Consider the following 27,776-nt stretch of genomic DNA (forward strand, 5'->3'; position numbering starts at 1 on the left):
CAGGCTTCCTGCTGAGCAGCGAGCCCGACGCGGGACTCGATCCCAGGACCCTGGGATCATGACCTGAGCCGAAGGCAGCGGCTTAACCCACTGAGCCACCCAGGCGCCCCTTTCTTATCACTTTTAATAGCTTCATTTTTCTCCTTATATTGTTTTTTCATTGTTATACACAGGCTGTGGTTTTAAGCTGCCTTACCTTTTTAAAAAGTAGGAAGTATATTTTACATTTATGGTTCTGTTTTCAGATAGCGTTAAAGCTCTATTAGACTGAATCAACCTAATTCTTGGGACTTTAGGTACTTTCCATGACAACCAAAGCATTAGTCAGCATAAGCCAAACAAAGAATAATATAGTAGGATGTTAGATCTATGAACTTGAATTCATATATTCAAAACAACATCATCAACAACAGCATAGTTCTTTGGGGACATCTACTATCTAGTTATAAGGTGTACTTTTTCCTTCTCTTCTGATATGGATTCTCTTTAGCATAGGAAAGAAAATTCTAGAAATAATATTTATAGATCTGACTCTTATTAGCCCTCCAACATAATTCTATTTCTTCAACTTCAAGCTGTAAACATAAGCTCTCATTAGAAAGAGTAAGTGAGGAAAAGAATGCAATGTGACATCTGTTTTCAAGTACAAAGGAGAATCATAATACAGTGACAATAAGTTATTTTTGAATGGTAAGAAGTTCTGTGATACTAAACTTCTGTGTCTCCTGACTTTCAATTCCAGTAAAACCAGGTCCCAAGTTGGCATAAAAAGCGAAGGGGAATGTGAGACCAGTAATCCAGAGGAGGTGAGGACGAGTGCCAAATGGTGGGAAATCTTGGGAGGCTGACTTTAGAGAGAAAGGAGATGATCTCCTCTTCTTTCTTTGGTGTGGGGTGTTAGGAAGAGAGCAATTCTTGCTTTACATAAGATCGGGCACTGCCTGTTTGGATGAAAAGCAGTTGATTCCTACAACTCTAGCAGGTGACGCTGGTAGTTAGAATGTTCAGCTCTATTTCTGCTTTCTATGAAAAAACAAAACAAAACAAAACAAAAACCAATCAGTCCATCCATCCATCCATCCATCCATCCATCAAAAGGAAACTACACTTGTCGTAGGAAGGGCATTATGAATCAGTCAATCTGAATTGAAACCCTAGCACTGTTACTTGCTGTCAGGAGACCTTGGACAAATTACTTACCACACTGTACCACTGTTGCCATATCAAAAAATGAGATTTTGATTAAATAGCTTTTCTCTTTGCTAACATTCTGTGCACTTGTGATGACAGAAGAAAGAAATGAGTATCTCAGACCTGTCACACTTGACTTTTTCTAGCTGAATGTATTTCCTAAGTCAAGATTTGGTGCCCTTTCTATGCTCCTAGAGCACCTACCAGGACAGTTAGCACATCATATTTTAAATGTCTCTTTGTGTCATCCAGTAGATCGTGAGCAAGTTGAGTGCAAGCACTGTGTTCCACCTTAGTTCTAGCACTTACTAGGGTATCTGTGTTTACTAATAAATGAATAAGTAAATGAGCACCATATATAACCTCGTGAATTATGCAACACTTACTAAGCTACTTCTAGGCATTGCTCTTGGTGGCTAGGATACATTGGGCAGAGAAACACTGAGTACTATACGATTTCCGAAAACCGTGGAAGGCATTACAATCAGGATGGTGAATGTTAAGTTCTTTTCCCTGTTCTTCAGGATGTATGTAGTGCTTTTCGGCCTTATGTGAAGGACGGAAGACTTGGATGCACAAGGGAAAATGATCCAGTCCTTGGTCCTGATGGCAAAACACATGGCAATAAGTGTGCCATGTGTGCTGAGCTTTTGTAAGTATCATCATCTCCACTCTGAGTAGGTGGACTTAATGAGGACACACTTGGTTGCCTTCCTGACAGTCACTCCAGAATCACTTTTTTTCTCACTCTTTTTCAGAGAGATACAGTCCTTTTCATGAAGCATACAATTCTTTGTCTTTGTAAGGTGAAATAATCCTTGCTCTCTGAATGGCTTCTTTTCTTTTTAATTCATATCATCTGCTAGAGTTTCTTAAAAGGCATGGGTAAGGTAATTATGTTAGTTCTTAAATTCAAGACTCTTCCTTTGCTTAATTATAGTGATAGGACAATGCACAGTATTTTATAAGGCACAGTATTTTACAATTTAGAAAACACTTTCCTGGAATAAACTAGGTCAGTCGTTTGACAGGCATTGCTTCATTTGAATTTGTACAGAGACTCTTACTAGAAGTGACAGTCTAATTTAAAAAAATAACAGTAATGTCATGTGGCTGCCTTCTTATTACTATAGAAGGTGGAACTTTAGTAAAGGGAAGGATAGGGTTAACTTTCTCTGAGCGCCTAACTGTGAGTACTAAGGCCGAGAAGTGAAGATCCAATGAGTCTTTAATATTCTGACGGTTAAACAAGATAGAGACTCTCTATATGTCAGCAGGCTTTTAAGTGCTCCATTTACATCCATGGATCTTTAAAATCAGGACAGAGAAAGATCTAACAGATTAATAAATTTCACACCTGCCTATGAAAATTATAGTGTGCTGCCAGAAAATTCAAGGGCACGTCCTATCAGGTTTACAAAACAGTGATTATATCTGGTTTCCAGACAGGAAATAAGCCTAATTTCTACATTAAAAAAAAAAAAATTCTACATTCTTATCTAGGAGACATGTGCCTTTAGTTTTCCAACCCACCCCAATTCTGTGACTTTCTGTTTTCATGCACTAGCTAAAAAAGAGAATTTGACCTCCTCAACTCCTGGTTTCTTCCTCTGTGGAACTAATAATACTGCCTGTCTCCGGATGGGATTGTAATTAGGTAACAGATACAAGAGGACTCAGAAGCTCAATGTCACTTTTTTTTAACTGTGGTGATTTTACATGAAGGCAAACAAACACTTTACAAGGTGTAGAAAAGGTTTTCATAAGGGTGTGGACTGCAGTACTTCAAATGCTCAGTTTGGTTTCACCCTTGTCACAGCATTGTGTTAAAAAGCTCTTGGTTCTTCCAGTTACAGGGAATTTTCCCCAGCAATCTCCGTTTGTCAATCAAGGAGTCACACCCACCTGCTTTTACAGAACAAAGCCTTTAATTGACTGTCAGTGAGTCAGTTTCACACCTTTCCTTATCTTTGGCAATTTTCTGGCTCCAATTAGAGACAGGGAAAAGCTTGTCTCTTGAAAGTGGATCTGTTTAACAAGGTATGGCCAAGGATATGAAAGTGCCTAGCACAGAACTGGACCCTGAAAATATGAGTCAGAAACTGACCAACTGTTCTCTTTCTTAACAGCTTAAAAGAAGCTCAGGAAAATGCCAAGAGAGAAGGTGAAACCAGAATTCGACGAAGTGTCGAAAAGGTAAATTCCTCACAACATAATTTGATCTTGTGGCCAAAGTATTAACAAAGTTAGGCTTGACTCTTTGAGGTGGGTCAGTAATGTCGTTGTCCTTAATTTTTACAATAAATTGTTTCCCTTAATTCCAAACTTCCACAAGTTGACTATTTCAAGTATATTAATCATTAGATTCAGATTTAAAATTTCATTTTCCCACCCGAAGTTCACAATATGCTATTTTTAAGAAAAAGGGAAAGAAAGAATATAAGCCAGAAAATATGCTATTTAAATTCCACTGAATTTCCACCATCCGTCTCCCTGGCTTAGATTAATTTTGCTTTGAATAAATTTTTTTAATACGACATAATATAAATCAGACAGGAATAAGTTTAAAATAATTCTAGAGTCTTTTAAACAGTGTATCCACTGGTGTATTTTATGAATCATCCCACTGATACAAACTGGAGTCATTTGTTATGGTTATTACAGTGAGGCCTACATTTATAAAGGTCTTGCTTCTGTTTAAACAAAAATATCAGGCAAATATTGTGTTTTTAAAAGAGCCCTTAAAGTTAAGTTTTTCAAATTATTATGTGGTTTAATTGTTTAGTATAAAAATTTATTCCTTTTAGTAATTGAGTAAACATTGTAGGTGATACAGCTTGGATTTCCTAAATCACCAAGTTTATTAAACCCTACTTTCACTATAACTGATAGCAGTTACTTTGCTAAATGACTTCCTCTCTGTTGAGAAGTCAGAACAATTTAGTTTTACCCATAGTTTTGTTACGTTCTTGCTGTATGAAACTGACCAAGTCTTCTCTTCTCTCTGGGCCTCAGTTTCTTTGTTCCAAATTAAGAGTTTGGATAAATGACCTCAATTTTACTTTCTTGTTGTAATGTGATTCCACACCCTGTACTCTTCTGTGCTACTACAAGTGTAGAGGCCTCTTTTAGGCCGGAGGCTTGAACAATGGAAATTTGATCAAGGCAAAAGGTCCCACAGTGATCCCCTGGCTGAATCCAAACAGGCCCATCAAGTGACCGGCTTGAAATATATATCAGCCCTAACTAACCAATGGGCTACTTACACCCAGATATAGGTACCAAAAAAGGAAAATTCCATACATTCCCATACCTCCTCTCCTTCCGCCTTTAAATACAGCCCTTACCCACTACCACATGGAAGAGTCTATCCTTTGCTGTCCTTCCTGCCCTTCCTTGTGGGGTGTCCAACATACTTTTATCTCTTTTGTTCTGTCTTGGGTGGATTATTTTACTACCTGTGCCACCTGCCCCAACTCCATCAGGATGCCCCACATTTGGGAGCCCCATCTGATTGGGAGAGACGGCACAACAAATATACCAGTTTTGTGGATGATGGGCATGTGTTTTCCTAAGGATAGACACAAGTCTAGTTTTTGGTACTTCTACTTCGTGATAAGCAAATTTCCCACCCTAATAGGGTGTTCAACAGAGTTTCAGTGAAGGAATATGGAGGAGTCGGTCTTCAGGAATTTGTTTAATACTAACTGAGGTTTGAAAAGCAATTCTTTTAGTTGTTAAATTTCAGTCAAAAACTTCGGGTCATCTTGTAATATTGAACATTTTACTCCTCCGTAAACACAGACAGTTCTTTTCCATTATCTATCCTCAGGTCTTGTTTATTTTTCCCTCTTTTCCTCTGTGGCTGGGGTCGTTGTTTTGGTGGGGTCACTGGACGTGATCGTGTTGAATGCGACTGCTTTACAGTGATGGCTCAATATCTGCTGCATAATTAGCCTGTCAGTGGGTTGTTCACAAAAGCATTTCTTCAGAATCTCCTTGGATGAATCACAACTTATAAACTGAAATTATCATTGTTTCTCTTATGGGAACCATTGAACAGTAATTTTCCTACCATGCTATGATTATCAGATAGATGATTGTCTTCTGTGTCTTTATTCCCGGATTGTTACAACCAGGAAGTTGGGAGCACACCCATTGCTCCTCCAAAAACAAATATCTTCTTATTAGGAGTCAATTAGGATTCTTTTTTTTTTTTTAAGATTTTATTTAGTTATTTGACAGAGAGAGATCACAAGTAGGCAGAGAGGCAGGCAAAGAGAGAGAGCAAGGGAAGCAGGCTCCCTGTTGAAGCAGAGAGCCCAATGTGGGACTCGATCCCAAGACTTTGGGATCACGACCTGAGCCAAAAGCAGAGGCTTTAACCCACTGAGCCACCCAGGCACACTTAGGATTCTTTTTTTAAAGTGTCCTGATGAAATATGAGTTGTTGTTTTTTTTTTTCATTTTTTTTTTTTTAAATTTTATAAGCATACATTTTTATCCCCAGGGGTACAGGTCTGCGAATCGCCAGGTTTACACACTTCACAGCACTCACCATAGTACATACCCTCCCCAATATCCATAACCCCATCCCCCCTCTCCCAGCCCCCTCCCCCCATCAACCCTCAGTTTGTTTTGTGAGATTAAGAGTCACTTATGGTTTGTCTCCCTCCCAATCCCATCTTGTTTCATTTACTCTTCTCCTACCCGCTCAACCCCCCATGTTGCATCTCCTCTCCCTCATATCACGGAGATCATATGACAGTTAATTTAGAATATTACATCTAGAAAAGGCCTTAAAGAACATTACTCCAAAAACTTAATTGTGTAGTTGGTAAGATAGAGTTGTCTGTGGTGTCTATGCCCATACCCATGCCTTGCTATGATTTCCCAGGGAAATTTCACAAAGGCACAGTCTAGCTGCTTAGGGTCTTCCAACTTCAAACCACACTCTTTATGCTCATGTTTTCTTGGCTAAAATGGGAAGATGAGGGTGACATAGTTGAAAAAGGCTTAGAGAAGCATATTTTTGTAGATTTTTTTTTGTAGATTATATAGTGATACAGGCCATTGCAAAACATGTTTATTGACATGGAGATTCCTAAATTTAGAGTAATTTGGGGTAGATAGAGATATAAATATAGCTGTAAATATAAAGTTTAGCCTTCAACTCAGATAATAGAATTTTCAAAACAGAGAAAAACCCAAAAGTCCTAAACCAAAGCATTGGGAAATCTGGAACAAACCTTTCTTGGGTTATTTGGGGGAAGTCACAGCCTTTTAAATTAAATTTAAATTTTAGTCTTGGTGTTTTACCTCTCTCCAGTGGGGAATGAAGGAAAATTAGATTCACTCTCCATGCTTTCCACCTACTGTATTAGAAATGGACATTGATAAACGAGGCAGAGCACGTTAAAGTGAACATCAGTAAAGGAGGCCACAGATTCACAGAGAGGACAATGGATGCCACCTTATTCATTTTCCTTGCAAACCAGACCAGATTGTTCTTGATTTGATCCATATTAAATAGTGTTTAAGCATCTCATCTTACAGATTCTCTATTCTGCTTGTTGACACATTTTTCTTTTGTCTTGGCCAGCTGCATTTTATTATGTCTTTCTTGGAACTCATTGAAAGATCTTTTTTTTTGTAATCCTTTTTTCATAGACTTAAAAGTTAGTAAGAGTCATCTAGTTTTATGAGATGTTTGCTCAGCCTTATTCTTTATAAGGCTCTTTTACATTTTTAAAAAGATTTATTTATTTTAGAGAGAGAGTGCGTGTGCAAGTTGGGAAAGGGGTAGAGGGAGAGTGGGGAGAAGCAGTCTCTCCGCTGAGTGTGGAGCCTAAGGGGAACTCAATCTCAAGACCCTGAGATCATGACCTGAGCCAAACCAGGAGTTGGTCACTTAACCAACTGAGCCACCCAGGCACCACGCAGTTCTTCTATCTTTTAATAAATATACACATAGTAAATGCAGGTACCTAGTAATTTCATAACATAATTACTATTTCTTATTAATCCTCATTAACATGTTACATATTTACTAACAGCTTCTAGGCCTGACATTCTTTGACTATAAATCCATGATACACATTTTCTGTGTTAAGGAGTAGAAAAGTGCTAAATGTAATTACTTACCTTTTTGCAGGATTTTTGTAAAGAATATGAAACCCAAGTGAGGAATGGAAGACTTTATTGTACACGAGAGAGTGACCCAATTCGTGGCCCTGATGGCAGGATGCATGGCAACAAATGTGCTCTGTGCGCTGAAATTTTGTGAGTCCAGATGTGGGTTCTTTAGAGGGACAGGATGGGTAAAGTGGAGATTGGTGGGAATGGCGAGTAAGAACAATGTTGAGGTGCAGCTTTGTTGTTGAAAATTTTTGAGCAGTTTTCTGTCTTCTGCAAATCATGATATCACCTAGTAAGTAGATCCTAATGATATATGTCTGTTTCTGAATACAAATGGATTCTGTTTTCCAGTTAGAGGGCTGGATTACAAAATACTTCTTATTGTTTCCTCCCACCACCTTTGTAAGCCTTTTTATAAGATAGTCATAATAGAGAATGAGGGCAAAACATACCAAGACTTTTGACTGTTTTCCTTTAGTAATTATCCTGAGTGAAAGAACAGATGTTGTCTCCCAGGAAAACTTCATGTTTATACGTGACTTGGATTAACTTTATCTTTTCATATCGGGCGTCTGACCTGGGGGAAGTGCAAATCCTGCAATAATTACAGCATTTATGAAGATGTCTCAGACCAGGTCTTGTCACTGTTTCAGATCCTTGAATCCTCGAAGCTCTCTCGTTTATGTTGTCCTACTGCCAGTTTGTCTCAGTCTTGGCTACCCAGTGTCTCTTCTTCTGTGGATCACATTTCAGGATTATCCTTCTTTGGATAAGAATTCCTGAAATTCTTAATTGAAATCAGTCTTTATAACTCAATAATTTTATTTCATAACAATCAACACAGCTGGCAATTCTGTATTTACTTCTGTGACCATTTGTTGACTGGGTTCTAAGTTCCATGAACAAGACCGGGTATGTGTCTGTTTTATATATAGCACCCAGGCCAGCGCTTGACAAAAAATAGTTGCTAGCCAAATGTTGAGTGCACATATGAATAAAGGTCCGTGCTCTCAAGTAGCTTAAAGTTAAACAGCAGAAATAAGCCATGGACACGCGGACACACATACACACACACATACACACACGTTGCAAGACAGAGTAAGAACTATGCCATAAGAGAATATTCAGCTATGAAAATACAATGGCAGATATACAGTTTATTTTCACTGTGAGGTCTGGTCTGCCTTCTTAAAGAAGGCAGAATTTAAGCTGAGAAGATTTAAAAGAAGGCAAGATGAAAACGGTCATTGCAATGGAAAGAAATATCATACTTGAGGGCAAAATAAAAGAGCTTCTTTGGAGAAAGAGTGAAGATTTCAATCAGGAGCCCTAAGATGAATGGAAGATGTTTTTTCTAGAACTCATGAACACGTGGCTGTTTTCCATATTTTATTTTTGTTAAAGATTTTATTTATTTATTTATTTGAGAGGGAGAGTGAGAAAGAGAAAGCACAAGCAAAGGGGGAGGGGCAGGGGAAGAGTGAGAAGCCAACTCCCTGCTGAGCAAGGAGCAAGATGCTGGGCTCGATGCTGGTCTCCGTCCCAGGACCCTGAGATCATGACCTGAGCTGAAGCAGACATTTAACTGACTGTGCCACCCAGGAGCCCCCAAATGACTATTTTATAACATGAGGATTTGAAGCACCTGTACTCATTTATTTATTTTTGTTTTTTCCTCCAGCAAACAGCATTTTTCAGAAGAAAAAAATAAAGCACATGAAAACCTGAAGAAGACTGAGGAAAAAGTCAAAGTTAAGAGAGAAATTGAGGTGAGGATTAGTTTGATCAATTTAATTATGACTTTTGTGGGGTGTGTGTGCATTTTACTCTAGAACACATTTTCAATATTGGTTCATTTTCCTTCACTACTGATGGATTTTCTGGAAAGTAGTTTATAGTTAGTATTTCATAAGCTTTAGAAGAATAATTCAGCATTACAATTTTTAGCTCTATTTGGAGGAAATTAATCAAGTCATATTAGTAGAATAGTTCCTAAATGAAGGTAATATATCAAAGCATTATCTGAATTCAAATTTTTTATATGTGGTATCACACATATATTTGGAGGTCTTCTATGTAACATTTTAATATTCTCTCTTTAAAATCATACCACATTCTACTTTCTAAACATCTCTTAGCTAGTCATTTGTCCTTTTTTCTCCTGCTACCAACTTAGCTCATACATCTAATAGATTTCCTTTGTGTTGATGCATTAGCATTCTGGCTGGTCTCTATGCTTCTTACCAACATCTTCCTCAATCCTCAATATTCAGTTCATCTTCCACATTGTTTTTATAGAGTGGGAAATATTTCCATGACTCAGTGACCTTATGAAAAGCCAACATTTGAGGGTATCCTAGAGGATATTTGGACCATTTCACTCCTATTTAGCTTACTTTTAACAGTGAGTTACCCCAGCTTCTGTAGTGTGTGGTTCGCAGTTTCATAAAACAGCCTACTTTATTAGTTCCCCTTCTGACTTCATGTAATTCCATAATATTGTCTAGGCCTCACTTTCAACTGATTTCTTTCCCTCAATCCTTTAATTTTATTTCTCAAATCAAGACATTCCTTTTATCATTCATTCTGGTTTCTTCCTTCCTTTTTGTCTTCCTTGTTCTTTTTCCTTCCTTTCTTCCACCCTCCTCCCTCCTTTTCTTTCCTTATTTTCTTCTATAGTTTCTCCAACTTTAGTCTCCAGTTACTCAAATCCTCACACATCCAGCTGGGTGGTCTTTCTAAAACAGATTTGCTTATGTTCTTCTCTTCTATAAATATTTATCATTTTCCAATTTCCTAAGAATAAAGTCCAAATTCCCTTCAAGGTTCAGTGATCTAGTTTTGACTTATTATGAAGGTCTCCTTTTTGACCCCTTCCCAAACTTTCCTCTCTTAATCCAGCTAATACTTTAGTCTTGACAATAATAGATTATCTCAAGATACTATGGTCTTTTATGCTCCTCTGTCTTTGCATATATGTCATAATTCCTCTTAGAGAACCTTTTGCCACACTATTTACCTGGACACATCCTAAAGATATAGAACTCAGCTATAAAGTCTTCTCTGTACTTCCATGAATCATTCTTCCCTTTGTGCTTGTACAGATTTAACTCAGACCTTTGTCATATCTCTCAGCTTTTTATATTGCAATTCTTTACTCCTGTCCACTTGAGTGATAAAAGAGCTAAATCACATTTACATTTATATCCCCTTATTACATTTGTTGACTTAAATGGGTGTCTATTACACGGAGAGAAATATCACAAAATTTTGTGATGACCCTAAATCCTGTAAGTTTTATTTTTTATCCTTAGTTCCTTTTCTCTGATATCTTTAATTAACAGCATCTAAAATATATAAACAGAGGGCGTGAGGGTAGTTCAGTTGGGTAAGCAATCGACATTTGATTTTGGCTCAGGTCTTGATCTCAGGGTCATGAGATCGAGCCCCACATTGGGCTCCATGCTCAGCATGAAATTTGCTTGAGATTCTCTCCCTCCCTCGCCCTCTGACTCCCCCCACCAACTCATTCTCATACTCTTTCTCAAATAAATAAATAAAATCTTTTTTTAAAAAATGTGCAGGGGTACCTGGGTGGCTCAGTCGGTTAAGCATCTGCCTTCATGGATCAAGCCCCATGTTGGGCTCCCTGCTCAGTAGGGAGCTTGCTTCTCCCTCTACTGCCTGCTCTTGTTATCTCTCACTATCTCAGTCTCTCTCTCTCTCTCTCAAATAAATAAATAAAATCTTCTAAAAAATAAAATAAAATAAAATGTATAAGCAGAATAGGGAACTATATGTAAACTGTCTCCTTTTCATTATTTAGAAACTCTGCAGTGAATATCAGGATCATGCAAAGAATGGAATACTTTTCTGTACCAGAGAAAATGATCCTGTTCGTGGTCCAGATGGGAAAATGCATGGAAACTTGTGTTCCATGTGTCAAGCCTTCTAGTGAGTATAGAATGCCAGAGTGTCTAAAGAATGCCAGAGAGAGTAGGGACTTAACAGAGAGTCTAATAGAATTAGCTACTTTTGTAAATGGGGGAACTGTGGCTCAAAACAGGGAAGGGAGTTGAATAAATGGAATACTTACACTGAGAATGTTGGCGGTAGAGCAGGGAGAAGAACCTAGAGCTATCTACTCCAATATGTCTACTTCCCTGACACCCATTCTCTTACCACTGGAACATCCTGGCAGCCCTGAGCTTGTGCAAACACCACATACATACTCCCTGTGCTGAAGCTTCACATATGAATCTATTGTACAAGTTTATAGGCAGCTCATCTTCCAGAGAGGCTGTGGTCCAAAGCAAGCACTGAATGCAGATATTGATGATTAGAGTTAATGTTGCCCATCAAGCAATCATGAGCCCTTACAAAATTAAATGTTACTTTATATAACAGCAAGTTAGAATTGGCAGTTTCCTTTCAAAATTTGGAACTGCTCCCATTTTATCTGATTGAACTAAGATTAAGTAGTTGATTTCTCTTTCGAATCTGTGTTCTTTTGTTTTGATTGACAGCCTTTTGTGGTTGAAGTAGCATCAGTTAACCGTACATTCCATGCAATTCTATTGCGCAAAGCAAATATAGGCTCATTTGGTTTATCAATGTATGGAAATTATTGGCCTTTTTCTACCTGTACTGTATTTTGTCTTTAGATAACGCAACTATGAATAAGCAATACATTTAAGGTGAATTAATAAAGCGAGGGTGTGCATGATGTGATAGAGAGACTATAGACTTGAGAGACCTTGGATGATTACAGCACTGTCCTAAAAGTATAGCCAAAGCGTTCTGTGCCTCAGCTCCTCTCTGTGAAACAAGGGAACCAGTCAGTGTCCCTCATAAAGGCCACTTTCAGCCTCCAGGTATAACGTCACAATGGTACTAGTTTTGATATCTCCTTAATGGACCTTGACGGTATTTCTTTTTTGACCACAGGCAAGAAAGGTATTTTATAGAAAGCAAGCTTTCTAGATCCACAATCACTATCTTTCTTTCAGTGTTAAGCAAAAAGTATGAAGAAGTTATGGTATCGTACCATACTAAAGGCTGTTTGGTTTTTTCTCATTGGTATGTAGTGATAAAAAGACAAAATTATTCTTCCTAAGGAGGGAGGACAGAGTAGCAATGCAAAAATGTGGACAAATAATTGCCTGTACTTGGTCCAATGGATTCTTCTCGTTTTTTTTTTCCCTCTAATTTAGCCAAGCAGAAGCTGAAGAAAAGAAAAAGGCTGAAGTAAAAGCAAGAAATAAAAGAGAATCTGAAAAAACACCCTCATATACAGTGAGTGGAATCCACCCATTGAGTCTTACTTGGCATTCTAATTTGAACATATTTCAGAGTCTAAAGGGTAGGGTATCATCCACTAAAAATTGCCAGGAAATCCTAACCCTTTAATCTAGAGATGACATTGAGATTAATGCTATGGGAACTTCATCAATTCTTGCTGCTTCCAAGACTAACTAACCCTGTGAAGTAAAAATTATTTGAGGTCTGAAAAAACTGGGTTCTAACACTGGTTCCATCACTTACAGACTGTGTTAGCTTTTGCAGACCACTTCCCAGAGACTATACGTGTATGCTTTCTACATATGAATTTTTGAAATTTCACATCTGAATTGAGATGAAATACCTTCCTTCTGTACACAGAAAGCCTGATTTTTACTTCTGAAATTACAGTATTCGTTTCCATAGCCTTCTATAAGTTGTTACTGCTTATTATTTAGAAGAAGAAAGTTTTCTACTTTTCTTTCTAGATTCTAGTCTTTCCCTGGTCCAGCTGCCCTCCCCAACTGAGCTAGAGTAAAGCTTCACAATATTCATCAGATTGCAGTACTGTTCTGCTTAAATGCCACAGGTGGCTCATCATCAACTATAGGATGTACCTCAATCTCTTATCTCTCCCTTCTTATTTGGTTTACCTTCATTCAGAGATTCATGTTCTGCTATATGCCCATGTAGTTTCCTACTTTGTTTCTCAACTTAAGGGTCTTGTATGCATATTCCCCAATCCTCTTCTTACCCACAAAAATGCTGTTTACTCTTCAGTCTCACTCAAATTATTCTTGTTATATGACGTCTTTCCCAGTTTTCACAATCAGATCTCATGGCCCCAACCTCTGTGTTCTCAGATTTCCTTGTACCTGTATGTTTACACTTATTATATTACACAATTTTTTTTTTAAGATTTTGCTTATTTGCAAGAGAGAGGGAGAGCATGGGAGAGAGAAAGCATGAGTGGGGGAGGGGCTGAGCAGGGGGAGGGGCAGGGCAGGGGGAAGGGCAGAGCAGGAGGAAGCACAGAGGGAGAGCAAAAACCAGACTCCCCACCAAGCCAGGAGCCTGACCTGGGGCTCCATCCCAGAACCCTGGGATCATGACCTGAGCCGAAGGCAGACACTTAACCAACCGAGCCACCCTGGCTCCACCACCCATATTTTAATGTGTTTAGATTATAGTGGAGTTTACTTGTCTACCTCTTTTATTATATTGTGACATCCCATTATGTCTTGTTTCCATTTCTTAGCAAATGATGAGTTCTTTTTGTTGAGTTAAATTTTACATTTGAGAGAAACACAGCTAAAGTCCTGGTGTTAAAGAAGCATAACATTAGTTTCTGCCAATGTTGATGTTCCAGTCTTCTGCTTAGAATAGGAATAAAACGTATCCCCAGCTTGCTTTCTCTATCTTGGCAGGAGCTGTGCAGTGAATACCGCAAGCTTGTAAGGAACGGAAAACTCCCCTGCACACGAGAGAACGACCCCATCCAGGGCCCAGATGGGAAAATGTATGGCAACACCTGCTCCATGTGTGAGGTGTTCTTGTGAGTAGCGCTGTACCTGGGAAAATGAGGGAGAGTTTTGTCCTCTCTGCTTTGTTTTTTGTTTGTTTGTTTGTTTGTCTTTTAAAGATTTTATTTATTTATTTGACAGACAGATCACAAGCAGGCAGAGAGGCAGGCAGAGAGAGAGAGAGAGAGAAAGGGAAGTAGGCTCCCTGCTGAGCAGAGAGCCCAACATGGGCCTCGATCCCAGGACTCTGGGATCACGACCCGAGCAGAAGGCAGAGGCTTTAACCCACTGAGCCACCCAGGTGCCCCTCTGCTTTGTTTTTTGTTTTTTATTTAACTTTTTATATTTTATTTCTTAAGTTGTGTTTGTTTCCTGTCAATGGCATTTTTGCACAGTGTCATCATTATCAAAGAGTAATTTCTGCTCTGTGCTGCGGGGGGGGCAATGAGGTCCACATGTAGCTGCTGCTCGTACCCTTCTAATGCAGTCTGGCTTGGTCTCTGAGGTGCAATGCATACTTCAAGCTCGTCTTTGTGTTCTAGGATTCTCAGTCATGTCTTAAATAGAGGTTGGTTGTTCTGGTGAGGGGAAGGGAAGTTAACAACCACCTATGTTGCCATCATGGTGACGTCACTCCTAACCAACTCCAAAGAATCATTCTTGCTTATCAATCACTAATTGGGTTCCTGTGGAAATGTACAGGATGTAAAACAAGGATCTTACCCTTGCAGAGAGGGCTATGAAGTCATCTGAAATCACACAACACATCACAAAGCAAACATACCAATATGTGAAACGGTACATTAGTTCATACACAGGACCTGGAGGAATGATTTGGAATAAGAATGATGAGTATCTGGTGGAGTGAGCCCCTCCCAGGTGTCTCGTCAGCTTGAACAACCATGGTAAAGCCTACTCTACATCCCTAACCCCAGACTTTCTCCTTCATGGTAATCAGGACTTTGCTTCATAGCACTAAGCATGGTCAGTAGCTATAAATTGATATGTGTGACTATATGTTCAACATCTCTCTCTTCTACTAGACAAGTGTTGTTATGGAAGGGATTCTAGAAAATGTAAGCAGTGAGTTCAGATTAACTTTCTGCTTCATTTTTTGTGTTCCATTATGAGAGGACCACTACAGCAGGAAAGCAAAAACAAATTTAGAAGAAATGAATAACATGGAGGACATGGGGAGATGGAAAGGAGAAGGGAGTTGGGGGAAATTGGAGGGGGAGTCAAAACATGAGACTCTGAGGAACTAACTGAGGGTTTTGGAGGGGAAGGGCGTTGGAGGTTGGGTGAGTCTGGTGGTGGGTATTAAGGAGGGCACGTATTGCATGGAGCACTGGGTGTGGTGCATAAACAATGAATTCTGGAACACTGAAAAGAAATTTAAAAAATAAATAAAAATTTTTAAAAAAAGAAGAAGGAGAAATTAATAAAACAGTGTCCTTCAAGGACTCTTAAGCCTCAGTACATTTAGCAAAGGAGAAGTCATGGTCTTGAAATTTCCAAGTTTCAAAACTTGGAACTTTTGTTTTATCAACATTAGTTCTAGGTTGTCTCTGTGCATAAAAGTGGGTACAATGAGTGAAAGCTGTGGAAGGGGTCTGGCTCAATGCCAGGAGCAACTTCCTAACAGTCTGATGACTTAGGGGTAGAATGACCTCTATGGGGTTTCAAGGATGATATAAGTAGAGAATTTACTAGCAGATTAAAGAAAAACTAGACAGTAATCAGACCTACTGAGTATTAGAAGTCTTGAGTAGTGGAAGATCAAAAAACTTCCTCTGGATTAGGGTTTATTTTATTTTATTTTTTTTAAGATTTTATTTATTTATTTGATAGAGATCACAATTAGGCAGAGAGGCAGACAGAGAGAGAGAGAGGAGGAAGCAGGCTCCCTGCTGAACAGAGAGCCCGATATGGGGCTCGATCCCAGGACTCTGGGATCATGACCTGAGCTGAAGGCAGAGGCTTTAACCCACTGAGCCACCCAGGCGCCCCTGGATTAGGGTTTAAATCTATAGTGTACATTTGTTAGTTCTGTGTCCTTGGAAAATCTATCCATTCTGTCAGTTTTCTCATTTGTAAATGGGGTTATAGTAGTAGTTTTATAACATACAGTTCGGAAGATTTAATGGAATGAGTGCCAGGTCAGGCACATAGTAAGAATTTAGTAAGTTTTTTTGTTGTTGTTTTTTGGGGTTTTGTTTGTTTGTTTGTTATTTTTTATTTTTTTAGAAAGAGAGCACAAGCAGGGGAGGAAGGTGGTGAGAAGTAGAGGGAGAGGGAGCAGGGAGCCCAATGCAGGGCTTGATCCCAGGACCCCAGGATCATGACCTGAGCCAAAGGAAGATGCTTAACTGACTGAGCCACCCAGGGGCCCCAGAATTTAATAAGTATTAACTGTAATAATTAAGTGATATTTGAGGTCACTTTCAACCTGGACATTCTATGATCCTTACTGATGTCTTTTTTAATCATTCTTTTTTTAGCCAAACAGAGGAAGAAGAAAAGAAAAAGAAGGAAAGTGAGTCAAGAAGTAAGAGAGAATCTGAGAACACAGCTCCCTTTGAGGTGAGGGGAACTTCTCCAAAAGTCAGAGGACCTGGACTCCATTGATGGCATCCAGAAAACTCATAAATCCCCTGAAACTGTAGGAAACATTTGTACAGTTCGTGTTTGTTTATACGTGAGCATGTGTGACTATTTCCAGATCAAGGGCGTGTAACTTTTATCATATAAAAATAGTCATGTCTTCCCAGTTAAGAACTATTCTAAAATAAGCCAATTACTGATCCCCACTTAAGAAAAAAAGTCTAAACTTCAGCTGTTTCCAACTTGACCCAACCTGTGTTCAAAACCTCAAACTTCCTTCCTCAATTTCACAGGAATTGTGCAGTGAATACCGCAACTTAAGGAAGAATGGACAGCTTGTCTGCACACGAGAGAACGACCCCATCAGGGGCCCGGATGGGAAAATGCATGGCAACACGTGCTCCATGTGTGAGGCTTTCTTGTGAGTAGAGCCCAGTACTTCGGAAGGAGAGGGGGAAAGAACTGAGGGAAGTTTTCAAACAATTGTGAATGATGCATTTTTCTCTTCAGGGCAGAGGTCATTCTTAGATGTCACATATAAATGAACTTAAATTAAAAACAAAACAAAACAAAACCCCATACAAGAAAACACAAAAACAAGAAGTGGAGAGCTCTCAGATGATGATTATTGTGATCTAAAGAGAACTGTAATAATTTCTTTTAGGATATTTTCAAGGTAACTCAAGATCTTTTATTCAGAGAAAAGACTGCTCTATGATTCAGTCTTCCCTGGTGAAGAGCATTATATATAACCCCGAAGATTGGTCCTTTAGTGTTTGGGCATGAAAGCACTAAAAACCGAATCATCATAATCAACATTTATTGAATGCATGTAATTGGCACATACTTGCTAAAAGCTTTGATACCTAATCCCATTTAAGCTTCACAAAAACACATGAAGTGGGTCTTTCTTGCATTATCCTAAGTTATAGATAACAACATAAAGGCCCAGAGAAGTTGGGAATGATAGAAATATCAGTGCAAGGGAAAAAAATGAAGAAAATGATGTTTTCCACTGTATGCTGTAGACATAATCATTTAGCAATGCCTTTATAACTTCTGGCAATTGATTATACTTGCCTGTAGTTAGGTTTCTTTCAGTCTGTTTTTCTTTACCTGAACATTCATCTTTCAGTGACAAGGAATTAATTCTGCCACCTAGTGATCCGCTTTGCTGTGTCCTCTGATAATTTCCCAGTATGGAAAGAAAATGCTTCTTAAATTTTTTAGTCAACTTAGACTCATGATAAAGTTTAGATCACTTTCCATATAAAGAAGTATGAGACACATCACAATTTTGGGCCTATTTTAGTAATTTTCTCCCATCACTGTAAAACTTCCTTACCAAAAAGAAATAAAGATTGACTATGTCATATTTTGTGGGTATGTTAGCAAAGGCTCTTGGGTTTTTTGAGAATCATTTTCCCTCCATAGTTTTTTCTTGCACACGTTCATACCATATACAAACTGTCTTTTCACCTTTTTTTTTTTTTTTTAGATTTTATTTATCCATTTGAGAGAGAGAGCATGAGCCAGAAAAGGGGCAGTGGGAGAGAGAAGCAGACTACCTGCTGAGGCCTAATCCCAGGACCCTGGGATCATAATCTGAGCTGAAATCAGATGCTTAACTGACTGAGCCACCCAGGCGCCTCATCTTTGCGCCTTTTAAAAAGGTTTTAATTTGATAAATGAAAAAGTCTTATGTTGATTGAACCATAACATTTTTAAATATTATTTACACATTCTTATATCTTAAAATGAAAACTTTTTTACATATTTAACAGGATTAAATTGTTTAGATTATAGATCCAGTTGTGCTAAACTTGATTTGCAATGCCATTAGTTGTCAAAAATGGTTAAGAGCTATCACCCTCACTTCATTTCCATCATATGCCTTTTTTGGGAGGGTTCACTCTTAATAATAATTACAGTGATGATGATAGTGATCATTTATATCACTTTTGTCAATCATTTCATTATGTACCAGATACTTCCTCTAGTTGCTTTACAGTATCAATTCACTTAATGCTCACAACAATCCTGTGAGAAGAATGTGGTTACTACTCCTCCTATCCCTCCCTTCTTCCACATTTAAAGATGAGGAAGGCACAGAGAGGTTCAGACATCTCTTGTGTTCCTTATGGCTTCGGGATCTGTCCTCTTAACCACCATGCTATACTGCCTCCTAGAAGCCAGATATTCCACTTTATCGAGAGCTGTTATAGATGCAAAAGAATCAGCCAATAGGAAAGTATTACTGCTGTGTACTTGCTGAGGAGTTGAATGGGTTTACTCATTAAGGGACTTTTTCTTATACACTGTTCTCTTGAGGTAAAATGAATCATTTCAGTTTGTCACCCAATAAAATTACAAATTGCTGTGAGTGGATCTTTGGTGGTGCTTGAGAATTGTCAAAGCAACAGATAATCAACGTGTAAATGTTAAGAATCTACTCTACTGTATTAAGACCCATTTATTCTTTTGCTCTCTTTTTCTTCTCCTGGTCCTTATAGTCAGCAAGAAGAAAGAGCAAGAACAAAGGCTAAACGAGAAGCTGCAAAGGTAATTTTTCTTAGGACTGTGAATGCTATGCCTTGACATTTGTTTCCTCCTTAAGGTATTCTAGATATCTCATTAGTAGAAAGGTTTTCCTTTTCAATTACCATGCCTGAAATGAACAACAACAACAAAAAGGCTTTCACCTGTAAAAAGTGGTCTTAAGTAGAAGTTTTTAGAGTACCAATTTTTTTGCATGGTAATTCAAATTTTGAGTTTCATTTTATAAGAAGGAGAGGGTTAACTTACTCTGTGGGGCATATTCTCCATATTTGGCTTTTCTTAGATTTCTGTTGTCACAAGTAGCACAAGAAATCTGTATGTATGTGATGTTGGATTACTCTTATATAATGGCCATAAACAAGATTTACATTTATGGATTTTATTACCTAATAAATGCAAAGTATAAGCCTAATATTTATTTGGGGAAAGTTGACACAGTTTAAAAGTCCATCTTTAAACTGACTCACTTTCTCATGAACTTTCTTTCTGTTAGTTGAAACCATCTTTTTATTAGTAATTTAGAATTGAACACTTATTTTATCCATAATATCTGATCAGCTGCTAAATCACCTTAGATTTTCCAGTCGGTCTTAACACATTTCTCCTTCCCTCTGCTCCTATTGTACCTCTCCTGTTTGAAATCTGCATCCCCTATCCCTCTACTTTATCAAGGAGCTCCCAGGAAGGTGTCAGTTTCTCCAAGGACTCACACTTGCCCTATCCTCCATTATCTTTATTTCAAATATATCTTTATTTTTCAGTTTGTGCATGTCTTTTTTTCTTTCTCAGCCTTCTAAAAACAAATTGAGATCCACAATTTTTTTGCTCATTCTTCTCATTTTAACTTTTCTAGCTTTATTGAGATATAATTGACATACAACATTGTATAAGTTTAACATTGTGTATATTGTCTTGTTTTGGTCCACTCATATATTGTAAAATGATACTCCTATAGCATTACCTAACACTTCCATCACATCATGTTATGACATAAATACATTACTTTTTTGTGTTGAGAACATTTAAGATCTACTCTCTTAGCAACTTTCAGTTCTACTGCATAGTATACTGTTGTATTGCTAACTATAATGTCCATGCTCTAAAGCAGATCTCCAGAACTTAATTCATCTTATAACTAAAAATGTACACCATTTGACCAGCGACTCCCTATTTTCCCCACCCTCCCAGCCCTTGGCAAATACCACTTTACTTTCTGTTTCTTTGAGGTCAGCCTTTTCAGATTCCACATACGAGTAAGGTCGCACCATATTTTTTTTTTTCTGTCTCATTTATTTCAGATAGCAGTGTCCTCAGGTTTCACCCAAGTAGTTGCAAATGGCAAGATGCCCTTCATTCTCATGAAGGCTCAGCAGTATTCTTCCAGGAAGTTTCTGCAGGAAGCCTCCTCTTCTTGGTCCATTGAACTCCCGCTGCTTTGATCTTTCATAGCTTTCATAGAGTGTGATATGTAACATAACACAAATGTGTATTGTTCTCTGCCAATTTTGTCAGCCTTTTCCTGCACCTAGAGTGTAAGCAGCCTTGGGAGAATGATGACGACAAATTTTTCCAGATCCACTCTAGTGCAAAGACAGTTCTGAGTCCACGATGGAAGCTTTGTAAATACTTTTCAATTTACTGCTCCCTGTCATCCCTTTTTGTTTTTCTTCTATTCTGCATCATTTATTCCTCAGAAAGACAAAGGTACAGGAAAGGCAGAGAGTCATTTTGAGAAAATATTTTCCAGGAGCTCTGCAGTGAATTTCGGAACCAAGTGAGGAATGGAATGCTTATATGCACCAGGGAGAATGACCCTGTCCGCGGCCCCGATGGCAAAATTCATGGAAACAAGTGTGCCATGTGTGCAAGCCTATTGTGAGTACCTACCCTCATCTGTCCCACTGAATCTCTTCATCAGCGATCATGTCTGAGTCTGAGTTTCCTCAGGAATGTGTAGAATACATACCGTGGTGTGTATGCAATGTAAGTTTAAAAGCACATGGACAAGACATGAAGTAATAATGGATCACAGTGACAGTGTGATTCTCTATCCAGTTATCTGTCTGTCCTCTAGTTAAGCCATGGGAAAGTCTCAATTTATATTTTGAACACTTGATAATCATCATTCATAACAGAGCAGAAGTTTCATGATCTGGATGCAGTGATATCTTTGTCTCTCTCTCTCACTCCTGACATTTTATGATTCTGTGAATATATTCAACTATTGGCTAAGGGAAAACCAGTTGGACAGAAGTTAGGAAGCGATAGGAAAGAAGTGTTAAAATAACCCAAATGAGAAATGGAATGGATTGCATTTATCCTTTCAGGAACATTACTGTGTATAGCTGAAGTAAACACTTTGATAAGTGGTTTAGTATAGAGAATAAAGCCTCTAAGAGGCAAGCCAATACAATAGATGTTTACTGAAATGTCTTTTTGTGAGCCAAGTCCAGGGACTTTTAGGCCATTGTTTTGGTGAGTGGGACCAAAGCTCCATTGGGTGAGACAGTACAGGAGAAATGGATTATTCCCTCCTCAAGTTCTCCTCCTTCTTGGACTCCTAATCCTCTACAGAGTCTCATGCTAAGGTAAATGTTGAGGAAAATGTTTAAATAATATCTGTTGAAAAGGTGCAAGGTTATTTTTGTCCCTTAACTTTCACATGTCCTTGTCCAATCTCAGGTGTATGCACATAGCTCCTTAAAGGAGAGACTGACAGACTAGGCCAGTAGTGTACACAATAGCCTGACATTCAGGAAATCCAGACTATTTTCTCGTTGATCCATTTGTCCATGCTGTGGTGATGATTAGTTGGGAATGTGATCAGATTTTCCAGTTTTGATAAGCTGTGTATCAATAGAAAATGGCAAGAAAGCCAGAAGCTTAGGCTCATGATCAACCTAACATATTAATTATTGAATCTTCTTGGACTTGGATAATAATTCTACAACTTGAACTTCAACTTAAATATTAATTCCCTTAAAATAATATCTAAAATTTTAATTTTATAGTGAAACATGGTTTATTTTGACTATGGGCTCATCATCTGACTCGGTATCACCTCTGGCTTTCATCACTGATATGGTTGTTATTTACATAGGAAAAGTTGCACAATTTTAAAAAATCAAGATAACTGTGGCCTCTTTCAGACCATTGAAATCACTGATGGGATAAGACTGATGGAATCAAGACTACTTGAGGGTCTCATATTGATAAAAGATCATGCTAGTTTTTTTTCTTAAGGCGGATTATATTTTATTATTATTTCGCTTATTATCTGCATTATTGGGCACAGTGATAATGATAGCATCTCTTAGACTGGATAAATTTTTACTGAAGAGTGAATCTGACCATGTCTGAAAGGTCCTCATCCCTTTGTAAAATACGTTATCATAAAAATGGGAAATTGTACTTAGCTTGTATCTTGTTTTTAATTGCAGCAAACTTGAAGAAGAAGAAAAGAAGAAAAATAATGGCAAGGAAGGAGAGGACAAAGCAAAGCCTGGGAAAGTGAAAAGAGAAGCAGCACAGGTAACTGTTTTAGATATTAGAATCACATAAATATTCCATTCCCCTAGACAAGCCTCCTACTCCCACCTCCTCATTCCAGTGTCCTTAGTGACTTCACAGAATGAGATCATGTATTTAGATCCTTGTGTATAAGAAGATCCCTTCTTCCTATTCACACCAATATGATTTAGTTGCTTGTGCATTTGAGAAGAGGTCAGTCATCATTTTCTCCACTGACCATGTGAATAGTATTATCCCAAAAAAAGAAGTGCATACAGATGGCTGTCTTGTTGTCTGAATACAAACCAATAGAGGCAGATTTCAGATTTTTCTCTGTATCTTTTTATGTAGGGACGGTTAGTTCTAAATAAACAAAACAAAAACAAACGCTGTTTTTTTAAATAATTTTTTTTATTTTTTTATAAACATATAATGTATTATTAGCCCCCGGGGGTACAGGTCTGTGAATCGCCAGGTTTATACACTTCACAGCACTCACCATAGCACATACCCTCCCCAATGTCCATAACCCCACCACCCATTCCAGACCCCTCTCCCCCTGGCAACCCTCAGTTTGTTTTGTGAGATTAAGAGTATTTTATGATAAACCCTAAGTTTTAATCCCAATTAATTTTCTGTGAGATTTTGGGGAAATTGCTTAATGGTATTTTTGAGCCTTGGGTTTCCATTCTCACATGATGATGGTGATGATGGTGATGGCTATTAATTATTTAGTTGCTGCTATATGCCATATGGTATAGCAATTTTAGGACTGATCTTTGTAGTAACCATTAATGTTTGTATTGTTGTCTGTATTTTATAGATGAGGGCTCAGAGGCTCAGATAAGAAAATACATATAGTTAATAATTTGAGAGCTAGCAATTGGACCACAAGTTCTGTCTATAATGCCCATGATACACCTTAGATTTTGTACCCTGTCACCATTTGTAAGAGTCCTATAGGGTACGGTCAGCTCTTCATTTCTCCTCTCCTCTATCCTTTTATAATTTGGAAGACCTGACTTCTTACTGTTCTCCCTGCTCTCACCTTTGTTCCCTACAATCTGCCCTCAACTCGGAAACCAAAGTAATTATTTAAAAACAGAAGGCAGCTTATGCCACCCAGTGGCTACTCATCTCACTCCAGGTAAGAACCAGGCCACTAGAAAGTGGTTTACAAGGCCATGCATGATCTGCCCTCTGCTACCTCTCAGACCTCATTTCCTACTTTCTACCCATTGCCACCCTTGTGCCAGCTACAGTGGCCACCTTGTTGCTTCGTGGACACACCAAGCATTAATTCAAGGTAGTCCATCTTATGGACTCAGTCACATACGGTTAAAAACCTGAACTCTGGATTCACACTGCCAGGGCTCAAATACTGTCTGCGTCTCCCTCCCAGTAAGGCAAATAGTTTGTGTCTTATTTTCTTCACTTATAAAATATTATTACGTACATTTTTTTTTGTGAAGTCCTAGGAAACTTATCCATGTATAAGTCTTCAGGATTATACATGAAATGAACTTTACTTTCTGTATGGCCCCCTCATACTCAGACATGACTATCCCTTTCTTCTGTCAAAATTCTGGCTATTTTTCATGTCTCAGAATAAGAATTAGCTGCTCTGCAAAGATTTTCCCCATTTAAACAATATACTTAATAACTCTGTCATCTATTATGCCAGCAATTTTTTTTATTTCTCAATTATATCATTTGTTTTATTCTAACTACAGATGCTTCTGTGCACTTTCCCCAAAGACTCTAAATAATCTGTATTTGGTTTTTACGGTTGCTCTAACAGATTACCACAAACCTGGTGGCCTACAGCAACCCAAACTTATTATCTTTGGTTTTTATATTAAAAGTCTGACCTGGGTCTCACTGAACTAAATCAAAGGGTTGGTAGGGCTGTGTTTCTTTCTGGAATCTATAGGGGAGAATTTGTCTCTTTGCTTTCTTTCACTTCTAGAAGCCATCGTGCTCCTTAGTTCTTAGACCCCTTCCATCATCTTCAAAGCCAACAGCATCATGTCTCTGACTGTTCCTCTGTAGTTAACTCCTCTCAGTCTCTCCTGTCTCACTCTTCCAATTGTAGGAACTGACCCCTGCAGTTACACTGGGGACACTAGGATAATCCAGGAGAATCTCCCCATCTCAGCATTCTTTTTTTTTTTTTTTTTTAATATTTTATTTATTTATTTGACAGACAGAGATCACAAGTAGGCAGAGAGGCAGGCAGAGAGAGAGAGAGAGAGGAGGAAGCAGGCTCCCTGCCGAGCAGAGAGCCCGATGTGGGGCTTGATCCCAGGACCCTGGGATCATGACCTGAGCCGAAGGCAGAGGCTTTAACCCACTGAGCCACCCAGGTGCCCCTCCCCATCTCAGCATTCTTAACTTGATTATATTCACAAAGTCCCTTTTGCTCTGTAAGGTAGTATTTTCACAGGATTTGAGTATTAGGGCTTGGACAAATTTGGGGGGTAAGAAATACTATTCTGCTGATCACAAATTTTTTTATGAAAGGAACAATAGATGATTCTTCATCTATCTCACAGTACCTAGCCCAGAATAATATTTGAGTTGAATTGAAGTTTTTCTAATGAGATCAGTAATATAATCTTATTTTCTAGATCATGTGTGACCTAGACCCCTGAAAAATATCTTGGTAACATTGACCTTCTACATCACTGTTTTGATGTATCCACTGTTTGGGAGCATTCTGTCACAGTTTTCAGAGGGGTAATGTGGAGGAGTTCTCCAGTATTTAGTTACCTAATTCTTAAATCCACCCTCATTTGGTAGGAGTTGTGCAGTGAATACCGTAACTATGTGAGAAACGGACGACTCCCCTGCACTAGAGAGAACGACCCCATTGAAGGCCCAGATGGGAAAATGCATGGCAACACGTGCTCCATGTGTGAAGCCTTCTTGTGAGTAGAGCCACATCCACTGCTGCTGAGTGTGGGAGAAAGATAGGCCTGGGGCAGGCAAGGGTGGTCACACCGAAGGTTTTCCCTAGTAAGTAGATCTGGAAGCTATCTTTGCATGGACTTCAAGCATTTACAGTTATAAAACCATATACTTTGCGCATTTCTTTGAGGTATTCTCAGTGTTCTAAAGTGTTCTTGGACTGTGTGCTCACAGCAGATTCCTCCAGAGTTAATGGCATCCAAGGACTGGGATACCTGTTCTCTGCATACATACTACCATGAATAATCCAAAGATGTGATCATTAGGTGCTACCAAATTGAACGTTTGCTAACATCTAGTAAATATTTTCAAGCGTCCTCATTGCTTTCTGAGAAGAAGGACAAGATCTTTATATTTCCAGAGAATGTAGTGCTAAAAACTTGTTGGCTGGTTTCCTGTGATGCATGTGTCTTATTCTTTAAGCAACATTATAAACAAAAAACAATATGGAGAGCTGGGCATTTACCTTCCTACTCTCATGCTCAGTTGGTAGAGTATGGAAATAATAGGATATTTCTGTCTAGCGAGATTTTCCCGTTAGGATGATAGGTACTGGGTGCCAGGAATGATTCTCCCTTCCCCCCCTCCTACAGCCAGCAAGAAGCACAAGAAAAAGAAGAAGCTGAATCCAGAACAAAAGCTAAGAGAGAAGCTGAAAAGGTAGTTATCCTGGAAGGTTAATACCACAGTGAAGGATGAGGTTTTGCAGTTTCTCTGTTAAGACAAACAAACAAACAAAACAAAACAAAAACATAGAATTACTGAAAACCAAAGTAAGAGAGCTCAAGGATCATCTAGTCCAGGAATTGATAGAATTTTCTTCAAGGACCAGTGAGTAGACATTTTAGATCATGGCCATTCAGTCTCTGTTCCAACTCTGCTGTCACAGCTATAAAGCAGCTGTGGGTAATATGCAGGTAAATGGGCATAGATGTGTTCCAAAGAGACTTTATTTACAAAACTAGGTGGTGGGTCAGATTTTGCTTATAGGTCATAGTTTGCAAACATTGGTTTTAACTCATTCCCGAATTTTTATTTTTTATTATTTTTTTGTGTGTGCTTTCAAATTTTATTTTTTTATAAACATATATTTTTATTCCCAGGGGTACAGGTCTGCGAATCGCCAGGTTTACACACTTCACAGCACTCACCATAGCACATACCCTCCCCAATATCCATAACCCCACCCCCCCTCTCCCAACCCCCCTATTCCCGAATTTTTAAATGAAGATTTGAAATCCAGAGAGAAGGAAGAAATTGCAGTGGCACGATTGACGTCAGATTCCACATGTTCATATTTTCAAGTTCTCATAGTTGAAAAATGGAAACAAAGGAGTTCAAACTTAGATCTCCAGACACCAAACCTAGCATTAGTCCTAACCCACTATGTGGGTTGGATGACCACATTGGGTCACATCAGTTGTGTTCCTCACTTTAATTATTTCTGGTGCCAGCATTTTGGGGAAAATAAAAATAATACATCGGGCACATTAGAATAATCTGGGATAATATTTTCTTGGTTTCAAAAAGGTTGATTCCAAGTAGATTTTTTTTCAGGTTTGTGGTCATTTGCTTGCCCCCATCAAAGATGAGGGGCCAGTTCTCAAAGAAGCCGGGTTATTAAGGGATTCTTTCTTATGTGTGGGTGCAGATTCAGTCTGGATTTGGGGGCTATATCTCAAGAAAAAAGAAAAAGAAACTTCTTATTAAGTCATCCATGTTTGGTAGGAATTGAATGGAAACAATTGCCAGGAAGAAAAATACCCAGAGGTCATTTTCTGTACCTGTTTTACTAGAAATCTCTTGGAAGGAACCCAACAAAGTAATTTACATGAAAATATCCACGGCTCTTGCCTTTTCTCCTCCTTTAGGATACATGCAGTGAATTTCGGAGCCTTTTGCAAAATGGAAATCTTTTCTGTACACGAGAAAATGATCCTGTGCGTGGCCCAGATGGCAAGACCCACGGCAACAAGTGTGCCATGTGCAAAGCTGTGTTGT

At 38.5% G+C, this 27,776-nt stretch overlaps 1 protein-coding gene across 1 annotated transcript in view; it reads left to right on the forward strand.

The window, feature by feature from the left end:
• Positions 1–27,776, forward strand: part of SPINK5 (serine peptidase inhibitor Kazal type 5) — a 78,495-nt gene that overhangs the window by 24,680 nt on the left and 26,039 nt on the right. The window contains exons 6-21 of the mRNA XM_047731512.1: positions 743–806; positions 1,716–1,843; positions 3,321–3,387; positions 7,346–7,473; positions 9,011–9,098; positions 11,156–11,283; positions 12,543–12,624; positions 14,037–14,164; positions 16,634–16,715; positions 17,030–17,157; positions 19,250–19,298; positions 21,043–21,170; positions 22,736–22,826; positions 25,608–25,735; positions 26,369–26,435; positions 27,647–27,774. Of these exons, the coding sequence (XP_047587468.1) occupies positions 743–806; positions 1,716–1,843; positions 3,321–3,387; positions 7,346–7,473; positions 9,011–9,098; positions 11,156–11,283; positions 12,543–12,624; positions 14,037–14,164; positions 16,634–16,715; positions 17,030–17,157; positions 19,250–19,298; positions 21,043–21,170; positions 22,736–22,826; positions 25,608–25,735; positions 26,369–26,435; positions 27,647–27,774 (1,614 nt within the window). The remainder of the gene's footprint in view (positions 1–742; positions 807–1,715; positions 1,844–3,320; positions 3,388–7,345; positions 7,474–9,010; positions 9,099–11,155; positions 11,284–12,542; positions 12,625–14,036; positions 14,165–16,633; positions 16,716–17,029; positions 17,158–19,249; positions 19,299–21,042; positions 21,171–22,735; positions 22,827–25,607; positions 25,736–26,368; positions 26,436–27,646; positions 27,775–27,776) is intronic.

Source organism: Lutra lutra, chromosome 5 (genome assembly GCF_902655055.1).
Source record: "Lutra lutra chromosome 5, mLutLut1.2, whole genome shotgun sequence".
NCBI classification, from domain to species: Eukaryota; Metazoa; Chordata; class Mammalia; order Carnivora; family Mustelidae; genus Lutra; species Lutra lutra.